Here is a 21,895-nt window from a genome sequence, read left to right as displayed (position 1 = left end):
TATCAGGCACAGAGCAGGGCTGATCAGGGGATTGGGGCTCCTTCCCCTGTCCCGAACAGAGCAGGGCAGATAGGGAGGTTGTGGCCCCGCCCCCTTTCACACACAGAGCTGCAGGGAGATCAGGGGGTTTGGGCACTGCCCCCTGTCATGCTGATCCTGGTGCCGGGAGGCCTCGCGGCTCCGCTGATCCCGGTGCTGGGAGGCATATTACCCTTTGACTATATAGGATAGAGGCCTGGTGCACGGATGGGGGCCCGCTGGTTTGCCCTGAAGGGTGTCCTGGATCAGGGTGGGGGTCCTCACTGGGGTGCCTGGCCAGCCTGGGTGAGGGGCTGAGGGCTGTTTTCAGGCTGGCGGGTGACTGAAGCTCCCAACCGCTTTTTTTCTTTTCTTTTTTTTATTCTGGGCCAGCTTTAGCCTGGCTCCAGCTCTGAGGCCTCTGCTGCTGAAAGCAGGTATCTGGTTTGTTTGGGTTCTATAATTGAAACACTGTATCAACTCCAGCTCTGAGATCCCGGCTGGCTGAAAGCAGGTTTCTGGGGGTTTTGTTTAGCTCAGGGGTGGGCAAACTTTTTGACTCGAGGGCCACAATGGGTTTTTAAACTGAACTGGAGGGCCGGAACAAAAGCATGGATGGAGTGTTTGTGTGAACTAATAGAAATTCAAAGTAAACATCATTACATAAAAGGGTACGGTCTTTTTTTTTTTTTTTAGTTTTATTCATTTCAAACAGGCCGGATCTGGCCCACGGGCTGTAGTTTGCCCACGGCTGGTTTAGCTTCTATATTTGTAACAATGTTTCAAACTGCAAGCTCAGAGGCCGGCAGCGGCAGGCGGGGAACGTTGGAGTCCTCCATCACTGAAGCAAGCAAGCCTCATGTTAACTTTAAGCTGCCTGGCTGCCGGCCGCCATCTTGGCTGGCAGTTAATTTGCATATCACCCTGATTAGCCAATGGGAAGGGTAGCGGACGTACAGCTAATTTCCATGTTTCTCTTTTATTAGATAGGATTGTTTATTTTCCTTATGAGCAACTGTAAATCTACTTTTGCCCTAGACTTGTTAATGAATACTTACGCAGGCCAGTGCCTGTTTAATCCAAGTTGTAGAATTGTATCTTTTTATTTTTTTAAATATGTTTTTTTATTGATTACGGATAGGAAGGGAGAGGGAGAGAGAGATAGAAACATCAATGATAAGAATCTCTGATCAGCTGTCTCCCACACACCCCCTATTGGAGATCCAGCCCACAACCCAGGCATGTGCCATTGACCGGAATCGAACCTCAAACTCTTTAGTCCACAGGCCAACACTCTATGCAAACCAGCTAGGGCTAGAATTGTATTTTTTTAAAAAGATGATTCATTTTTAACCAATCCTAAATTGTCAACAGAAAGTTGATAGAATATTAAAGGCTAATACCACACTGATCATAGCACAATATAGATTAGAAAATTGATGTAGAGAAAAAAATAAGTAATATTAAAACCTATGAAGCTAATTAGGGGACGAATTGCATGGTATTTCTGGTTTTAAATATCCAAACCCATACTTTTTTTCTAGGGTACCGATCTGTTTGGGATACCATTTTCCTACACTGTTTTTATTTTGGACTTCATAAGAATACTAGAGGCCTGATGCACAAAATTCGTGCAAGGGTCTTGGCCCTCACAGCTGCGGCTTCATCTGAAAGGTTGTCTGGACGGTCGATCTGCTATTTGGTCTAATTAGCATATTAGCTCTTTATTATATAGGATTGCAAAGAAATGCCCAAACATACTGAGTCAAAAAGAAAAACAAACAAAAACAAAATAAAACAATATATATATATATATATATAGTTTTATTTGGTTTTATGGAAAGCACTTAGGTAAACTATTTCTATATGATTATAATAAATTATATTATGATAGAAAACAATATCAAATTATGATTAGGCATAATCAATGTATGAGCACGAATCTGTTAAGATCATCTGACTGTCTTATATCTTTGTAATTTTCACAATGGGGAAAAAAAAAAACAGTGCCTGTGTGGTAGTTTCTCTTGACAAGCTCAAACAGAAGATAAAATTTAGTTTTGACTAGGCATAGAGCTAATTTTGATACCTAAGGTATAAAAGCAACTGAAAATATTTAGGGTTTTAGATAATGATAATTATGTAATTCTTATTATTGGTACAAAAATATTTTCCTAACAAGTATAAGCTGAGAAAGTGATCTCCTAATTACTATAATAATCATACTGCAATTCCACATAGCACCTTTCATTCAAGACCATCTATTACTAATTGTTATAATTATAAATAATCATCACACGCTATGGATGTAGCTGCATCTCTCTGAAGTAGCATCAGGATATTATTTTAATGGTAGTTAAGTATATTAAAGATGGCAAAAGCTGTTCAGAAACTTGCTCATGAAGTGAATTAGGAGTATCTAGAAGTATTTCTTAGAAATATGTATCCTGTTCCTTAGCATGGAGCACCAGATCTTTTTTTTTTTTTTCTCCTAAAGGGAAATCTGGGATTCTCTAATCATCCATCATTTTAAGAAACTTTTACTACATTATCTTCACTGAACTGCTATTAGAATACAGCTTACAAAGGAACGTTTGTTTTAAGAACATTTTTAAATGGACTCAACTAAAACAAAGTGTGTTTAGCAATTAGGTGAGGAACAATTAATATGACTGCATTTTAAAGGCAAGAAACAAACTTCTTTTGTGTCCATTAAAAGCACAAAACAGGAAAAATATACAGACCGTCATAGAAACTTAAGTATGTCCCTAAATTGGGAGAACAAGTCAAAACCCAAGAGGAAGAACATATTTGTCATGAGAATTTTAAGAACAATGAGATGGGGTTTATGGGCAGGAAATGGGAGATCAGAATAAGAATTTGGAGTCAAGACCTCTGCCTTTCTATGTCAGATACTTGAAAGCACTTCACCCCATCTTTGCTTCTGATGGAAAATAGCCTCGCTTCCCATATACAGATGGACTCTGAATTCTCAGCAGATTCTCCCCAAGACTGAATCTACTACCACTTTGGATTCTGGAAAATGAAATAATAGCTTACTCACACTTTAGCAAAATTATTTTTGGAAGAGGTAGCATCTGCTCCAGAAAGCAATGGCCTCATGTCAATCTAAGCTGCAGTCCTTGTCTAATTTCCTTAGACAGTCAAGTTATTTTTTTGTTTAACATCATTTGTTGTTGCAATTAATAAATGTTTGCCCAAACAGGTCTGAGATCCTAATGAAACCCCCTTACGCTCTTTTAGGTCAACTCCAAGTCAGTAACCCAGATCACAGCAGTGAGGTAGTACTCTCATAAAGAGCTTCTGTTTAAGACAATGCGCTGAGCTGTTCTATGGGATGGACCATCGCATCATTGCTGAGTGATCCTTGCTCAACACTTCAGACATGGCATGCCTCCAGATTACCGTCCCACATTACCCTCAGTCTCTCTAGCTGGCTTGCCACTTCCTGAGCATGACATGAATTTTTACTGTATGTATGTATGTATGTATGTATGTATGTATGTATGTATTGAACTTTCACCTTTTTAGGCCTGCACTTACTTTCCTCATTGCAGCTTCAAATAATTAGGTCTTTCTTTGCATAGGCCACCCCATACCCACCTCTCTCTATCCAGATCCATTTTTCAAAATTATTCAACTGCCATATATTCTTTTCCCAAAGAACATTAACCCATACTTATCCTCTGCTACATTACCATGTACATATGTACCTGTATTTTCCTCTCTCATCCATTTCTTCACTCAACATATGTTTACTGATTTGCCATGTACCAATAATCCTAGTTAGGAACTAAGATTGATGACCTGGCTAATGTGGCCCAGTGGTTGAATATCAACCCATGAAGCAGGAGGTCACAGTTTGATTCCAAGTCAGGTCACAATCCCTAGTAGGGGGTGTGCAGGAGGCAGCCAATTACTGATTCCCTCTCATCATTGATGTTTCGATCCCTCTCTCCCTCTCCCTTCCTCTCTCTGAAATGAATACAAACATATTAAAACATATACACACACACAAAAAAAAACAACACGAAAGAAACTAGAATTGATGGATAGGATAGACCCACTGCATTAGCGGAGTTAATTCATGCTTAACACTTTTTTGTCAGTTGTCTTTATATTCAGTTGTTACCTATGTGCTTGTTTCTCCCATATCTTTAAAATTTCTCTATCTTGAAAATTCCCTTGTTCACATGTAAACTCTTTCTAATGTAGTCATCTCTCAGAATCAAACTCTAAGATCATTTTAACTATGCTCCATTAGACACATAGATAAATCTAATTTTTTGTGCAAATTGTAGGCTGATCATACACTGTTAATACCCAGGAATCAAGACATTTTAGGGCTGGAAGGAATTTTAAAGATGATCTCCAGTATTCTCGTCTAACAGACAGAAAAACAGAAGCTTGGGAAGATTAGGTTGATAACTTGTTACCAGTCACTGGTTGTTAGTAATGGAACCAAGACCAGAACCAAAATTTTATTTTCCTTGCTAGTCTCACTAAACTACATTATCATTTGGTAGTTGGGTCACAGGCATCATTGGAGTAAATAAATAAATAAATCAGCCATCACCTCTGTTTTAAATTTCTTTATCATTTCTCCTGGAAATAGATCAATATAGATATAAACATAACAAAATACATCACATTTAAAGGAGAGCAAACTCTCACATATCTAGGTAAAATCATCTACATTAATTAGAGTAAAATTTTAGGAGCATACTAAAGAAAAAAATGAATGTAATATTTTAGGCAATCAATATTTTATTTTAATGTCTATAATACATTTTATTTAAAATAAATCATACAATAATTTTTAAATGGTATCATGCAAAGGAATAGTTTAAACACTTTCATTTCTAAAAGACTAAAGAGAGTAGCACATAAATTTAGTCCTTGACAATCTTCAAGTGCCAGAGATATCATTAAGTTATTTGTGGAAAATAAAATGTGGACAGCTCCGTAAGAATATGAACACTGAGTTATCACAATTCTTGGTATGTGCTCAATCACAGATAATCAGAGAGATAAATCCACTGGAAATAACAAATCCATTCCTTCCTCATAGAATTCACCTTGGTTCACACTGAGAAGATAGTTTATTCTTATTTGAAATATTAAATTTAGGGTATTCAATGTTCTCTTATGCAATACAGGTAAAATAAAGAAGATAAGAAGTGATTAAAGATTTAAAAAAAAGTTAGAACTAGGGACAGATACTTAACAGAAACTTTTGTTGCAACACTTTTAAGTTTCTTTACATCACCTGCGTTATCTGTACTGCTCTGGGCCCAAATGCCTTTGTGCCAGATCTAACAGATTTCTGTCTGTGGCTACCTTTTTCAAAACAACAACAACAAAATAACAGTCAAAAACATGACTCATACAAATAACTCACCTATAGGCTAAATATTTATTTAATTCTTTAGTGAGGTGAACCATCAGGATGGAAAAGATGGATGAAGGAAGGAATAGAGGAGCAGAGGACAAATAGTCCATTGGAAAGATATGCTGAGGAAATAAGCTCACCAGGAAGCACCTTTTTTTTTTTATACCTGCAAGTCTGGGAACCCACAGCAACAGAATGTCTAAATCCAACGTGGCTGTTTTTGTAAAAATTTTTATTGGAACACAGGCACGCCCAATCATTTACCAAGACTGCTATCTACCAGTCATCCAAGGCACTTGCCCAGGGGCCTTGCAGAGACCTCAAAGAATAGTTTGGGGGTAAAAGACATCTTAAATGATTTTCAACCTGAATTTAGGGTTTTTTCTTCGGAAGGCAAAATTAAAAGGGTTTAAGTGTTATTTGAGTAGATTTAATTATTTGATTAAAGCACTCTCAGATGTGTCTGAAAACAAGGAATAGCTATAGTTTGGAGTAAGATTACAACATAATTTTAAGTAACCTCCTTTTTTTCCTTCTCTCTCTCTCTCTCTCTCTCTCTCTCTCTCTCTCTCTCTCTCTCTCTCTCTCTGCTAGGACAAAGCACTGAAACTTTCAGGTTAGATACTACAGAATCTCTATCTGAGCAGATAACAGAAAATAATAACTTTTTAATATCTCTCCACAAGAGCAAACTAAATTCTTCTAAGCTAATTTTTCATTCCAACAGAGGACAAAGAAAAGAAAAATAGTTCTAGCTTTGCATTAATACATTTATTGACAAGCTCCTTTGAAAACTTCTCCTAATAAGTCCATCTAAACTGAGCAAATTTTACCAACATTTTTATATATTTTATTACTTTCAGAATTATTATTTATAGATATTAGGATTCAAGGCAAACAGATTTTATGTTTGTTTGTTTTGTAGATTCAGTTTTCTACATCAAGTCAAGTTCTGTCCTTCACTATGTTCTTTCACATTCTGAACAATTTGCCTGGCCGGCGTGGCTCAGTGGTTGAGCATCGACCTATGAACCAGGAGGTCATGGTTCAATTTGCGGTCAGGGGGGATGTGCAGGAGACAGCTGATCAATGAGTCTCTCCCATCATCGATGTTGCTATTTCTCTTCCTCTCTGAAATAATTTTCATTAAGAATAAAAAACTTTCCTTTTTGATATACAAAACCATATTTTTGTCACAGTTCTTTACCATGATTATTCCCAGTGTAGTCTCAACTGCATGACTAAGCTATCATTTTTTAATCAAATTTACTAATCTTTCAGAGAGAAACTGTAGAATAATCAAAGTCTGTCATATACATGTTAGCATTTTAGCAGTCCAGCAAAGCTTATATACTACATTATAAGACCTCCACAGCCAAAAACATATTTTTCACACCTTTGTAGATGGCAAAATTAATATGTTCATTAAAATGACCCAAAGATATAGTCACTTTATTACTATAAAATAAAAGCAAAGATATCAGCCCATCAGCCTTAGTCAGTTTGGCTCAGTGGCTAGAGTCTTTAGTTCTGAAGGGTCTTTAGTTCAGTTCCAATCAAGGGCATGTACCTCAGCTGCAGGCTTGATCTCAGTCCCTGGACGGGTCTGGGAGGCAACCAATCGATGTGTCTCTCTCACATTGATGTTTCTCTCTCTCTCTGTTTCTCTCCTTTCCCTTCCATGCTTTTTAAAAACCAATGGGAAAATATCCTCAGGTGAGGATTAACAACAACAAACAAAGATATCAATAACAATTGGTGACCAGTGTTTCAATAGTCTGTCCTCCTTAGAAATTATACACATACCCATATGTTTTTGTTTATTAACTTGATATTACTCTAAGTTCTAAATTAATAAATATCTTGCAAGTTATGTTTAACCTGGTACAGTACAGAAAATTATTACAGTTGAATTAAAAAGACTAAGAAAGAATTATAATTACATATATTTTAGAATACATATTTGCATATTTTCTTAATCTTACATAACATATGGAAGTCACATTAGTTTATCAGTAGCCCAGTATAATAAATTTAGGAAGTTAAAATTAACTAGTCTCCTTATTAGGTAATAAATCTAAATCTCAAACAATTAAATTATGTTTATTCCCCATATTGAAGAAATCAAGAAAAAGACACTTAGCTATTTATAACCTAAAATTATGAAAACAATTCATCTCTAAAGATTCACTTTGATTCTTCTACAAAAATGCTTCTGAGTTAGTATTGTCTGTAAGGAAGTTTTATTGTTGTTTTTGCTTTAAAAGGTCAGTGCATTCAGTGTATTAGAGTTCTTTTTTTTTTCTTGCTTAAAATTCTGGTAATATTAAATTTTTGCAAGTATTTGTTAGCCCCTATAATTAGATTTTTTTTTTAAGAGACTGTCTAATTTAATTCATTAATGTACTCTAGATGTAGAAAAATATTTCATTTTCTAAGCATGAGCAGTAAAAGGTTTTTTCGATTAAATGCTCCACCATCAACAGGACTTGAAACTTCAATTCTACCACCTCAGGCACAGGGCACTAGAAAACACAGAGCACACATGCTCAAAGGGTTGTTCTCCTACTCCGTGGAAATAGAATATTTTCTACATGGATTTGAGCGCACCAATGGACAAACAATATAGACCAACTAGCATATTTGTTGTTGGTCAAGAATCTGAAACAACAGCAGCTAAACAAACCAGAACAAAAAGAACCAGACCAGAAGAAAACTGAACGTCAGAAAAGGTCAAGTTCTATTTCTGTTGATGAGTCACTCCAGAAGTCTCTCTGTGGGCAACTCTGCTTAACTAGTCCCAGCAGGTAAGCAAAGTCTAATGTTCAAAAAGATGAAAACATGACTCTCTCACAAACCCAGAGGGAGCACATGTCGCAGGTTTACTTAGCTCATTTAATGAGAGAACCAGCAGGATGGTGTGCACGTGAGAAACGTCCAAACACGTAGAGAATTTTATATTAGAGTTTACATGAGCAAAAAATGACAATAATTGCTGGGAAGCAAAATCTCAAATGCTCCAGGGAATGACAGTTTTGAAATTAACAAGGAAGATTACTTTCTCCAAGCAAGGTGGGGATTAGATTACTGGATAGTTAACAAGATTATGTGCTCTCTTGAGGGTGGTTATGCTTATTTCAAAGGTGTGGTTAACCTAGATGCACTCAGAAAAATGTACAGGTCTTGCTTAAGGCCAAGATAAACCTGCTAAAGAAGTTGTATGCCTAGGGCATGACTGCCAAGCATGACCTTCCCAGTTAGGCGTTTGTGATCAGGTCACCCTGTGAGATTACTTTCTGGTGATGATGTGGCTGGTTCAAAAGAGAATTAGAGGAAAGGTTGATATATTTTCTGAAAAAGACACATGAAATCATTCTGTTGAGTTAGAGTTTCTCTGAGCAAATGTTTAATGTCCAGCAGGATAGTAAAATCATAACCTTTGAGATTATTTTTTAGCTAGACAAAAGTCATTTTCATGTCATCCGGACACAAATCTATAAGTCAAGTTCTAACTTGATAAATCTGGGCCAAATTAATAGTAAATAGCAGGTCACATAAGGGTAATCCCATAGATAATTAATGCTTTGCTGGGCCTCTAAGGCCCTCAAAGAGATATTCAAATTATTTACATATCTTCAAGGCCATTGATTCTCTTTGGTTGTGTCCAGCCTACTGAAATATTCATTTACATTAGTGTTTTTTACTTAGAGCATTTCCTTTTGAGTCTTTGGATTTCCATCTTCCTGCTTTTTTTTTTTTTTTTAACCACCTGTTCTTGCATATTGCCCATGCAAGAACATATTTTTATTAGATCCCTTAGCATATTAGCATAACTATTTTAAATTTTCAGTCTAATAATTCCAAAATCTGTGCCATATCTGAGTCTATCATTTCTCTTTTGGGTATTAAACCACCTTTTTTTTGGAAGAAGAAAGGTTAGCCTGTTGGAGATGCAGATGGCCCCTCAATGAACATGTTTTTGTCTTCATCAATAAATATTTACCTATTTGTTCTATGTTTTACTTTTTTTCAAACTATAAAACAATGTATTAATAGAGTAGCATTCCATCAATAGAGTGGTCCATTAGCCGTTACCCAAAATTATCCACAAGTAAAAAGATCTCAGGCACTTGCTACTCAAAGGGTGGTCCATTTACCCAAAGCATTGGGGTATTCCTCATTCATGCTGCAGAACATTCTAAACCTTGGCAAGGTAAACAGCAAACGTTATCTCACAGCTTCTGTGGGTAAGAGTTTGGGCACAGAGTCACGGAGTGCCTCTGGCTCAGTTTCTTAGCATGAAGTCTGCAATCACCCTGTCTGTTTGGGCGGCAGTCACCTTAAGGCTGGATTCAGGGAGGACCCGCTTCCAAACTCACTCCCACCACCTGTAGCAGTTGGCAGCCTGGCTTCTGGCTTAGCTGTTGTCCAGTGATAGTAGTTCCTTATCATGTAAATCTCACAAGAGACCAGCCCACAGCCTGGCAGGTGGCTCTCATTAGAGCAAGTCATATGCCCAGGCAGCAGCCACAGTCTGTTGGTTACCTTTTCTCAGAGTGACAGCCCATCATTTCACCATATTCTGTTCCCCAGAAACCAGCTGCTAGGCCAGTTCACAAACAAGGGCAGGGAACTCTGCAGAGATGTAGATACACCGGGGGAAGTGGGGGGTCTTGGCAGATATCTGAGAGGTTGCTATCTCTACTGGCATCAGCTGGGAACTTGTTAGAAATGCAGGATGACAGAACAGTGAAGAGAATCTGAATTTGAACAAGATTCCACAGTGATCTGTATGCATATTAAAGGTTGAGAAGAGCTGTTCTAGAGCGCAAAGCTCTTGCACCTTATCCTGTTGCACAGAATATTTCCTCACCTAATTTTACTCAGTTAATATGACTTTCTAATGAGTGCAAAGATAAGTCTTCCTTGCAGTGCAGTAGTCCCCTACTCAACACATTGGAAAAAACTATGGCTGCAGATAGCAGGTTAGAAATAGAATTAAGAGAATGAGGAAGAAAAGGGGGGCATAAGGACTGACAAACAGATCTAATCTGAAAATCAATAAATCACTAAAAAAAAAAAATGACTGAAAGAGATGATTACATATTTGGGTGGGAAGGATGTCTGGAATCATGTAAAAAAGGGACTCTGCTGCTATTTCCTCAGCACCCTTAAGTGCACTGCTGAGTAACTATGCATTAGAAATACTCTGTTTATACTTGATTCTGCATGGTTCTATTTACCTAGAGAAGTGTGTAGCATATTTTATTAGAAATATATCCAGCAAAAATTATAATATCAAAGCACATATACTTGACTTTCAGATCTATTATTCCTTTACTAAGTACATTTTATACCTCAGTGATGCTTAAAAAATAATTTATATTCAATATTTGAAATCTTTTCATAAAAAATACTAATAACTTTTACCTGGCCAATGTGGCTCAGTGGTTGAGCATCGACCTATGCACCAAAGAGGTCACCAGTTCAATTCCCCGTCAGGGCACATGCCCAGGTTGTAGGCTCCATCCCCAGTAAGGGGTGCGCAGGAGGCAGCCAATCGATGTTGATGTTTCTCTCTCATTGATGCTTCTATCTCTCCTCCCTTCCTTTCTCTCTAAAATCAATAAAAACATTTTTTAAAAAACACTGATAACTTTGGTGTAAACATTTTACATTTTCCTCAAATTCTAGTTATTGGAAAAGATAAATTATATTGGCCTTTTAATCCTTTATAGCAGCAGTTCTCAACCTGTGGGTCGTGGCCCCTTTGGGGGTTGAATGACCCTTTCACAGGGGTCGCCTAAGACCATCGGAAAACACATATATATTTATATATTGGTTTTGTGATTAATCACTATGCTTTAATTATGTTCAGTTTGTAACAATGAAAATATATCCTGCATATCAGATATTTACATTGTGATTCATAACAGTAGCAAAATTACAGTTATGAAGCAGCAACGAAAATAATTTTATGGTTGGGGGTCACCACAACATGAGGAACTGTATTAAAGGGTAGCGGCATTAGGAAGGTTGAGAACCACTGCTTTATAGGAAAATAAATGCCCTAAGGGAGAAATGAAAGCCTCTGATCTACTTATCAAAAAGTGTAGTAGGTTAGGTTACGCCTTTATTCTGCACCTTCATTTGGATACTAGAGCCAACTCCTATTGGCCTGTGTGACCTGTTTGCTAAATTTTCAGTTTTATGAACTAGTTTTTAGTCGCAGTCACTCTTACACCTTAAAGTGTGTATTTATATAAACCTACAAATGATTAAGTTATATGAAAAGTGAGGTAATAAGTACTCAAAACACATTACTTGGTAATTATTTACTACATTTTACTATTATTTTCTGAGGTTATTTAAAACATTTATTATTTCTATTGGGTGAAATACTATCTAATGCTGAACTACTGAGAATCTCTTACCAACCCTCTGCCTAGTTATATCACATTGGTAGATTGAAGCTGGCCATGGTAGGAGTATTGACAGCACAGAAACTGGAAGACACTATAAATCAGAACTTGACCTTTATTTTGTGGCCATAAAACAGTGATGGGGAAAATGTGAATACTGCAGATTAAACTGAAAAGGGGGCCGAGTCTTTAGCTATTACATATCAACAGCACATGCAGAAAGGGAACTATTCTTCACATATTCAAAACCCATTATCCAATTTAGCAAAGTTGCTCACACCACTGACCAACCAGCAAGGTGCAGACATAACGAGTGCCGAGGCACATATAACAGGTTTCAGTTTAGCACATATAATTTGTACTGGTGTGAAAAATAGTTTAACAGTAGATCACGTATGAGATTTAATGACAGAATTATTGAGAAAAGAGCTCGTGGATTAGGAGCAATTCCATTTGTTGAATTGTGGCTGAACTGCAACCATAGGTTCAGTTTAGCAAAAATGAACCAACCCATTCTCTGAGACTCAATTAGTTACATGAAATTCACAAGAAAAAGCACTACATATTTTAGTGTTATTTGTAGTGTGTGCTACACATCTTTTATGCTGGTACAATTTCTATTACGTGTGTGTGTGTGTGTGTGTGTGTGTGTGTGTGTGTGTAGTTTTCCAGGGAGCCAGTTGTTAAGCATCTACCACCTCATCTTCCCTTCCCTCCCACTGTAAGCACAGCTACTACATATCACAGAGGAGCACTTTACATATCCCAGTCTTCCATGTAAAAATACCATTTTAAGTTCTAAATTAGAAAAATGCACATGGTACAAATGTGGGGAGTCAGTGTTTCTGTTACATCATTCCAAAGAATTTCAACCCAGGTGATCACACTCTGCATGTATGTATTGAAAGAACTCAGGAAGCCAATCTCACTACATTAGGATATGGGAAAGGAATTGACTTCACAGGCATCTAAGTATCCAATGGACCTAAAACCTGAGGGAACAAGACTGAAAACTCCTATCCAACCAGCAGAAACCGTCCAGATCTCAGGAGCAGGCCTGGTGGCTGGAATTTATGTTTAAGACTCGGGAGGGTCACATGTGCCCCTTTCACATAAACCAGATGAAGCTTTTGAATTTAGCAAAACAACATCCACCAGTCAACTGTGCTGCTGATAGTGTTTTTATGTACGTAATTCCGTCTTTGGGGAAATAACTCTTCTATAAGGTCTTGGGAAAAGAGTGAACTGTTTTAGTTATTGTTCAGTTCCCCAAATAAACAACATAAATGGAGGGAGACAAAGACTGATATAAAAATGGAATCCTCTGTTGCCCAATTAGAAACAAATTGTGTTGTCAGTTTTTAACTGACTGAAGAAACGGAGGAAAAACTCTGGTGGAACCGCACAGACTTGTGGATGGCTTGTCCCCTGAAGCATTCATTCCAAAGCAAAGGCTGTGGGTGGGAACGCACAGTCTCCTAGACTGCACGGACACCAGCTCCTTGCGGATCCTCTGCGAAAAGAGTTAGCGGAGGGCTTCACACACAAAGCTGTTCATAAAATGCTGGAAATGTGAAGGGTGGGCAGGCAGGAAAACCTCCTGTGATCCTCAAATGGAGGATGTGGTGAATTTGGAGAGGGAGCAGATTTGGACACAAGACGGTTATGCAAAGTGAACGTGAAGATAAACTGGGATGAACTGCTGGAAAAACAATATTCCAAGCATATTTGAAACAGCTCTTTCCTTTAGTGCATGCAGATGCTTTTGATTATGTTTGTATATTTAGAAATAAATATGGCCAGAAAAGAGCGTCCCCCAACTACACATCCGAAAACAATGTTGATTGGTTTCCTCTGATTTAAAACCAGGATTAGAGCATCCTGTTAAAAAGCAAATCTAATCTGGCTTCCTTTCCGCTTGTTCATTATTATGGACCTGCTTGAAAAGTAGTCTTTCTCCCTTCTAATTCAGATGACAGCCTGCTGGACGTTTGGGATTTAGGTCATGGATACTGTGGCTTTTACAGTAGGAATGCATAACTAAGAGATGGCTTGCTTTTATCTGATTAATCCATTCTCATAAATAAAAGGGGAGAAACAGTGAAAGAGAGCGTTGAGAGAGATATGAGAACATGGTGCTAACCCAGCCTGTAGTCTGACAAGATAGAGTAATGCCCTTATCTGGAAGACACAATTCTGCAGTTCAAGTGCACAGTGCAGTCAATACACAGGCATGTTAAAGAGGATATGCATGTTTATCTTGGAGCAGAACACAATATGATTTTTATTTCAACCCAAATGGTAAGAGCTAAAATTTCTATCACTGCATTCACATAGAGCGTAAACTTCTGGCTTCAGCCATGAGTTTTAACAGCTAAGTCTTTTGCTGGAGATACTGAGCAGCAAAAGCGGTGTACCTTGTCTCCTCTATAATTTGCGGAATTTTCTCATAACAGAAACAATTTAGGGAGCAAATGGCCACAGGAGAGGCAAAGAATGGGAGACAAAGTCAGGGTGGAGGGAGATACTGAGATGATCTATCCTACAGAATCTTCTTATCAGATAACATCTTAATACCAAAAGCAGACACAAATGACAGCTGGGTCCCTCAGCCGAATTAAATCTTCTTTACTGGGCAGAAATCAGTCTTTGTTCACAGACTTTTACCACATCCACCGAGTCCAGTGGCTCACTGAAGCTCATACAACACCCAGGATGTGGTTTTTAGGCCTATGTGCCAGGCCACTTTGCCCAAAGGTCACGTAGGTCGACAGAGGCAGTGACAGGTTCCTCATTTACCACCACAAAAGAAATTGGCTAGTTTGTCAACTCCCTCATTCACTGAAAATTTGACCGCATTCTCTCTTTCTGGGATTCCATTGAGACAATTCGTAACCTTTGGATTCTTTCAGTATTAAAATGAGAGTCTGAAAGAAAACATAGATCTGGAAAAGTTTATCATTAAGAATATTTGCTCTTTCAAGATCCTTCATTTCAAGTTCTGCCACAGACCCCATTCACCTCCTGTTTAAAAATGACATGAAGTGTCAGCATTCATCCCGTCTAAAGTGCAGCAACTAAGGGCCAGAGTGGGAGAGAGGGAGCAGGGAGAGAGGAAGGGGCAGCCACTTCGCGGGATCAATTCGCGCAAACCTTTTCTTGGTCAATGTCCTCTGTGTGTGTTTGCTCCCTTTGTGTAACTCATTGCATCAAGTGTTTGCAGAACACCTGTGCTGTGCTCGTACCCATTATTGCCTCCGAACAAACACAGTCATGTTTGGAGTGTGATTCACACCTTGAAGTCCACTTCCTTTCAGAGGTACTAGCTCGTAATCTGCACATTGAAGATAGGAATAACCCTGCACCAGTTTCTCGGCGTCCCAATCCTGTGAATGGAGAGGCGTGGGATTGCATGCTGGCAGCGTTTCAATACTGAAGTGCTCTTTCCAGAAGCTGCCTCTGACCGTGACATGATTTACTTAAATAAAAAAAATTTATTTTCTTCTAGAAGCAAACATGTCACTGGCCCACAGCAGAACCCAAGGGTTATGACAGATGGTCCAATCTGACAAAATCATTCAGCTCTTGAATGAACACTAATCGAGCACCTACTATGTGCCAAGATTCTTGTACGTCCTGAGCACAGAGCAGTGAAGAGGACACTAAGTCCTGTGCACTCTGTGGTACTTCCATGCCAATGGGGGAGACAGAAAACAAGTGGACAAATAAGAAGCAGAATGATTTCAACGAGTGATAAATATGAAGGGAGCAGAAAGCCCAGAAATGTGGTGTGGGGGTTGTATATCATGTCCCTTCTCCAAAGTAGGGACACAGATTCAGATTATAAGGAGGGCCTCCCACCTCTCGCCATTCTCAGAGTAAGGTTACGGGACCTTAGAAGACCTCAGGTGAAAGAACTGCATGGTCTCCTGCCAACATAGCCTCTGCCCCCCCCCCCCCCTCTCTCTCTCCCTCTCTCTCTCTCTCTCTCTTCTACTCTCTTCTTAATTGACGGTCAGACTTCATAAGGACTGACATGAATAATAGTGAGAAAAGGTGGGGCAGCTACTGGAGACTGCAGTGACACTGTGATTTAGTTCTGCGGTGGATTGCCCATACTTCCAAGGGTCATCAGCAGTAGCACAGCCACACCTTGGTTCCAGGAGAAAGCAGTGAGTGTGAAGCAAGCTGCCTGCAGCTCCAGGAAATGAATGGGCAGCGTGTGAACCGGCTGGCCCAGGGCTCCCACAGTGGGAAGCTGTTTACTCTCTCACCAAGGACAGAGAGTGAGACACAGTCGATCTGTGATCATGATCAGCCAGATCAACGCGTTCTAACTGACCCGCTTTCGTCAGTTTTTTTCCCCCAACTGTGGTTCAATGGCCTGTGAATGTTTGCTTTCAGAAGAAAAGAATTTTTTTATTTAAATAAATCATGTCACGGTCAAAGGAAGCTTTTGTTGCTTCATAGTCTACTCCCATCTTATTCATATTGTGCAATGAATTTTTTTTTTAAATTGTATTTGATGCAGCCGCTGTGTGGCTCAGGCAAAATTTGCTGAAATATTATCTTAAGTGTGTTTTAACCCTTGAGTGACAAGTTTTCTGGGAATGTGTATTATTATGTTTTGAGATCCCCAAATTATGACTATTTGTAAAAGAAAAAAATCAATCATTGCTTACAACATACCTAAAAGAGATGGAAGAAATAGGAGACATGGCTTCTTTCTTAAAGGCACTTTAAATTTAGTCAAGAAACAGCTCAAAGACATAATCATAGGTAGCAATGTATGACCGTACAAAATTAAGCTACACTGTGAGAGGTAACTAATAGGCCTTCAGATGAGGCTGGAATTAGCAAGTAGGGTTGATGGAAGAGGTGGACTGGAAATAATGAATCAAACATTGAATTAATTAATTGAATTAATTAAACAGTGGAGGATGGAGTAGATTCAGGGAGGAAGACAGTAAAAGTATTTCAAGTGAGGGGAGTAGCAGGAACACACCCAGAGCTGAGCCTGGGCTGGGAGACTTGCCTGGGACAGGGTGGGAATGTGAACAGATGCAGCTGTGCTCATTTGGGAAATGGTCTCATTTACAGTGTATTGCACCAGCATTTATACTGCACCAGCAATGGGCACAGCGGGTTTTATCAGCTACAGTTGCCTGACTGGACACATTTGCAAGACTTTGGCTCATCCTGACTTTCTATGCTCCTCAGTGGACTAAGGCAAATTGTTGCTGATTTGTAAATATTTGTCGTATTATAGTATTGTGATGGCTCATGGGGTGTATGGGTGAATTGGAACATAAAAACTGCCAGAAAGACTCCTTCCCCAACAGGTCACTGCAAGGTCATTGAGATGACTCCACAAATAGAAAAGCTAATATATGATGATATAATGATTCCTTAATTTCTACACATTTCCCCTCTTAGACCTACTAAGTTTACATCCTTCTGTTTGTGAACACCTCAGTGAAATGATTTCACTGGTTACCTCCCACAGAATTTGTTCTCAGTGCTCTCTCGTAAAAGAGAAGGAAATCACCCAATCACTTTACTGAATATCCTATCAAAATGAAGGGTTTTTAAATTGTACTTTGTGCTTTTAATATTTATACATCTATGTTTTATCCTGTGATCTTAGATCTTTGAAGTCCCTGGTAGAAATTCCATCTCTCCTAATGTTTGTTCACCACATTCACTAAATGCAAAGTTTGCCTTCAGTTATGGATTAACTCCTAACCAGGAAATACTTTTTACAAAAATGAATGCATAGGTTTGAAAACAATAGGCTCCTTTCTCCCTTATGGCTTGAGTCACTTGTGACTGAGTGCCTTTGAAAATTCTAGAAACCTGTACGTTTGAATTAGCCATGGATGTTAAAGAGAATTAGCAAAGCCCAGACTCTTGAGTCAAAAGATTCCAACTGAAAAAAACAAAAACAAAAAAAACAGGAATCCATTTCAAACCATAAAGAATGTGACTAGGACCCCTGGTGGCCGAACGTGTCCCTGCCTCCCAGTCCAGGCACTGGAGTCTTTACAGGAGCCCCATCTCTCCAGCTCCAAGAACAAAGGGAATGATGAGAGTTCGTGCAGCCCCCCTTTTCCCACCTTCCCCAGAACCACAGCACACCTGATGTTAGCAAGTGTTCCGCTGAAGTGTAAGACCCACAAAGGAATTACGTTTTGTGGCTTTAAAGACAGATTTCTCCAAGGTAGCTTAGATCTATCAGAAGAAATACACACTGAGAAGGCACTTAGGGGAGTTTTAGAACCTTCCCAGAATTCCATATCCCAATTTTGATCAGGGCTGCCCCTGACATATTTCAAGCAAATAAATCTACAGAAACTATCTGTGCACTGCATCTTGTAAAGTATATCAGCCTAGTATAATGGTACCCTTTTGGATTCAAGGAATATTACAGCAATTTGGTTCCTCTTAGAAATAAGGCATTATTGAGTACTATATATGCTCATAAATCATAAGGAGAACAGACCTCTTCTGTACTCTCAAATCTTTTCTGTTTCTTCATCTGGAAAATGGGGATAAAAATAATATACCTGTGGTATAGAATTACTGTAACGAGTGTTGAGCTTCTATAATGATGCCTGGCATGTTATCACTCAAAAAGATAGAAGCTGCAACAAGGATTATGATAATTCCTAATTTCTACACATTTCTCCTCTCCCCACCTCTTAGCATCCACACACATATTCTCAAGTAAACTTGGATAAACTATTAATTGGGCCAAAGAGAGCATACGTGTTTTAGCTGGAACCTGATATTCAGTATGAAATTTCCAGGCATCTTGGTCAGGGTCAGGGGTGCAGTGGGAGTTTCATTGTCTCTTTTGGAGCCTGATGCGTCCGGCAGGAAGCGAGTTCCTTGATTATGACTCCCACCATGGGTCAGCCATTTTCAAAAACATCCTGAGATCGAGTGAATTTAGTCTACGAGTTTAAAATCACGGGCTGAAGAAGAAAGAATCCAAATGAATGTTGGGTCTTTCACGAACGTAGACTCACTGGAAGGTCTTTCCTCTCTCCCTCTTCTCTGCAGGTTAATCTCAGAGCCACGGACGCCAGGCTCATGCGCCAGCTGCTTGTGATCAACGAGAGCATTGAGTCCATCAAGTGGATGATTGAAGAGAAAGCCACCATCACCAGCCGAGGCAGCAGTCTCAGTGGCAGCCTGTGCAGCTTACTGGAGAGTCAGAGCACCTCCCTCCATGGCAGCTACAATAGCCTACACGATGGCAGCGACGGGCTGGATGGCATCTCCGTGGGGAGCTACCTGGACACCTTGGCAGATGATGTGCCAGGCCATCACACCCCATCAGACTTGGACCAGTTCAGTGACAGCTCCGTAACGGAGGACTCCCAAGCACTGCGCAAGCATCCCAAATTGGATTCTGAATACTACTGCTTTGGCTGATGACCCAGGTTTTTTGCATGGGATTAGTGTGCAATTAACTTGTATTTATCTCTTTTCTCTGCTGCTATATTTTTGGTGTGATTTTTTTTTTTACATGATAACCTTTAAAAAAAAGAAGCATATTTTGAAACTGCTTGATGATATTTCTGTTGCTCCTAATATTTCTAATCTGGATTCATCTATTTTTCTCTTTTACATCTCTATTTTTATTTATTACAATGATTTTTTTTTCCTCTCCCTTCTTTTCCGGTGGCACAAAGAAAGAAGGGGGAAAGAATAAGCAATAATTATGTTTTTGCTTTTGTTTTCAGAGCAAGGGGTCAGGGATTACATCAAAAACTTTGCTAAATTTTGCAATAAACCAAAGTCTGATAACAGCTAATTTTGTTGCTTGCATTCCTAAAGGATTCAAAGTGTCATTGTCTAGAAGATACTGAGGTTTATTACTGTTTATAGAGTAGACTGAACAAAATGTCTGGGACCAAGTTAGGTATTATTTCCAGTCCACAACTTCCTAGCATAAAAATCAACAAAACCGTTAGTCACGTATTTTTATGGCAATCATTTGGAAGACTCAACGATATGAAATCTATTCAGTTCAACTTTGTGTTCATAGTCTTGATCAGCACTTTCTCATCAGTGATTCCTTTATTTATTTTTTTATTTTTATTTTTTTTAATCCTCACCCAAAGATATTTTCCCATTGATTTTTAGAGAGAGTGGAAAAGAGAGGGAAAGACAGAGAGAAATATCAATGTGAGAGAAACACATCAATTGGTTGCCTCCTGCATGAGCCCTGACCAGGGCCCAGGCCAGGGAGGAGCCTGCAACGGAGGTACGTGCCCTTGACCGGAACCCACCTGGGACCCTTTGGTCCGCAGGCTGACGCTCTATCTACTGAGCCAAACTGGCTAGGGCTTCTCATCAGTGATGCTAACTGAAACGGTAGACTATGTTGTGTGGCAATATTTGATTCTCCCAAATTTCAAAGATAATTGAGATGAGATATGATGGTGATTAGAGGTTAAGCCTCAGGGGTGAGGAACATCCGGCCCGCAGGCCATATAACGCCCATGAAATCATTTGGTCTGGCCCTGCTAAGGCATTAGGGGTGAGTTAATTAAATGTTTAATCAAATATATCAGCTAATTTTTAAGTTGATAACTTTGTGTGTCCTTCGAATGATGTTATAAATACCCAAATGGCCTTTGGTTGAAAAATGATTCCCCACCCCTGAGTTAGGGGGTCTTAAATTTAATTGTATTTTGAGATTTTCTTAACATTCACTTATATGCATTTTGCAATTGCAATCAGATATATAAAAACTTAGATAATACATATGAATGGATAGATAGCTATATTACATGCAAAGCAGAATCACTATTCACTTATATGATATCATTTCATCCTGTGGTGGATAAAGAATCTCTTAATTTTGATGTGATTTTATTAATCCTCCACATTTCCTTTACCTTAATGATTCCTAGCAAGTTAATCTGTTGAGATGTCAAACTGTATTTTGTAATGATACATGTTTCTGCACAAAATATTTTACAATATGAATCAAAAAGTATTCCTATTTAAACTAAAAAATGTCCATATTCAAGACATGGTTTCCCCAAAATGTCCTTTGTTACTGTGTACCTATAACACACTTGTCAAATGTATTGTTTGTTTCCAGGACATATATTATTCAATTTACGATTAAAATCTATAGGGTCTATCTTCTACACTGGTCCTTTTTCATAAACTTCTTGATATAATGTTCATCACAACAATCTCATAATGTGGGGATTGTCTCCCTTCTATGTTTGAGAAACTAAGATATACAGAAGGTAGGTAAATGGGTCAAACCACCCAGTCAGTGTCAGAAGTGGGATTTGAATTTGGGTATGTCTTATTCCTAACAATAACACTCAGCAGACTCTTCTGTGCCTATTGAACTTAAATAATAAAGTACAAATGAGAAAGCAAATATAAGCCGATGACAACAAGAAAAAAGTAACGAACCATTTCCCTTCCAATCACTGGGACCTGCATTTTCCAATTCTAAGCTTCCAAACCCTTTGTTGAAATCACACGTCCAGAGTCAGGTTTGTGCCTATAGGCGAATCAGGCTGCTGACCACATGCCAACTGCTCCTCGTGTACTTCACTCTTTCTGCTTTCTTTTACATTCCCTTAATGAAAGCTGGTTGGTTGGCTATTTTGTTTGGATTTAATCTGAAGTTAAAGCAAGCAATTTTTAGCACACATGACCTAGTTGAGAAAACATTCTTAGAAATATGACTGATAAATTTCAAACAGAGGGTAATGAAATATGTAACCCTATATCTGCACCACTGCAAGGAGAATGTCCCCAATAAGAGGGAGGTGGGCAGAGAGCGAGACTATATGAAGCATCAAGAGCAAATTCTAACCCCTTCAAAACCCAGCATTTTCCTAGTTCAAGCCAGACCCACAGAAGATGATTTGCATCCTCGGATCAGTTTCAGATGGTAAATTCAATCTGGCAAATTTCCTTTTACACCCTCCTTTTTCCAATCTGCTTCCCCTGCTTTTGTCTATCCCATACCTTCTATAAGTCCCCCTTCTGCAGAAAG

The 21,895-nt window shown here is 38.8% G+C and overlaps 1 protein-coding gene across 2 annotated transcripts in view; it reads left to right on the top strand.

Moving 5' to 3' along the window:
- The window catches only part of LURAP1L (leucine rich adaptor protein 1 like), a 50,164-nt gene extending 29,141 nt beyond the window's left edge, over window positions 1–21,023 (top strand). For both annotated transcript variants that reach the window (XM_059656664.1, XM_059656666.1), the window contains exon 2: window positions 18,919–21,023. In XM_059656664.1, coding sequence (XP_059512647.1) covers window positions 18,919–19,293 — 375 coding nt within the window. In that variant the 3' untranslated portion in view covers window positions 19,294–21,023. The remainder of the gene's footprint in view (window positions 1–18,918) is intronic.
- Window positions 21,024–21,895: the final 872 nt, after the last annotated feature.

Source organism: Myotis daubentonii, chromosome 11 (assembly GCF_963259705.1).
Source record: "Myotis daubentonii chromosome 11, mMyoDau2.1, whole genome shotgun sequence".
NCBI lineage: Eukaryota > Metazoa > Chordata > Mammalia > Chiroptera > Vespertilionidae > Myotis > Myotis daubentonii.
The sequence above is the reverse complement of the archived record's forward strand: the minus strand, read 5'-3'. Positions and strand labels throughout refer to the sequence as shown.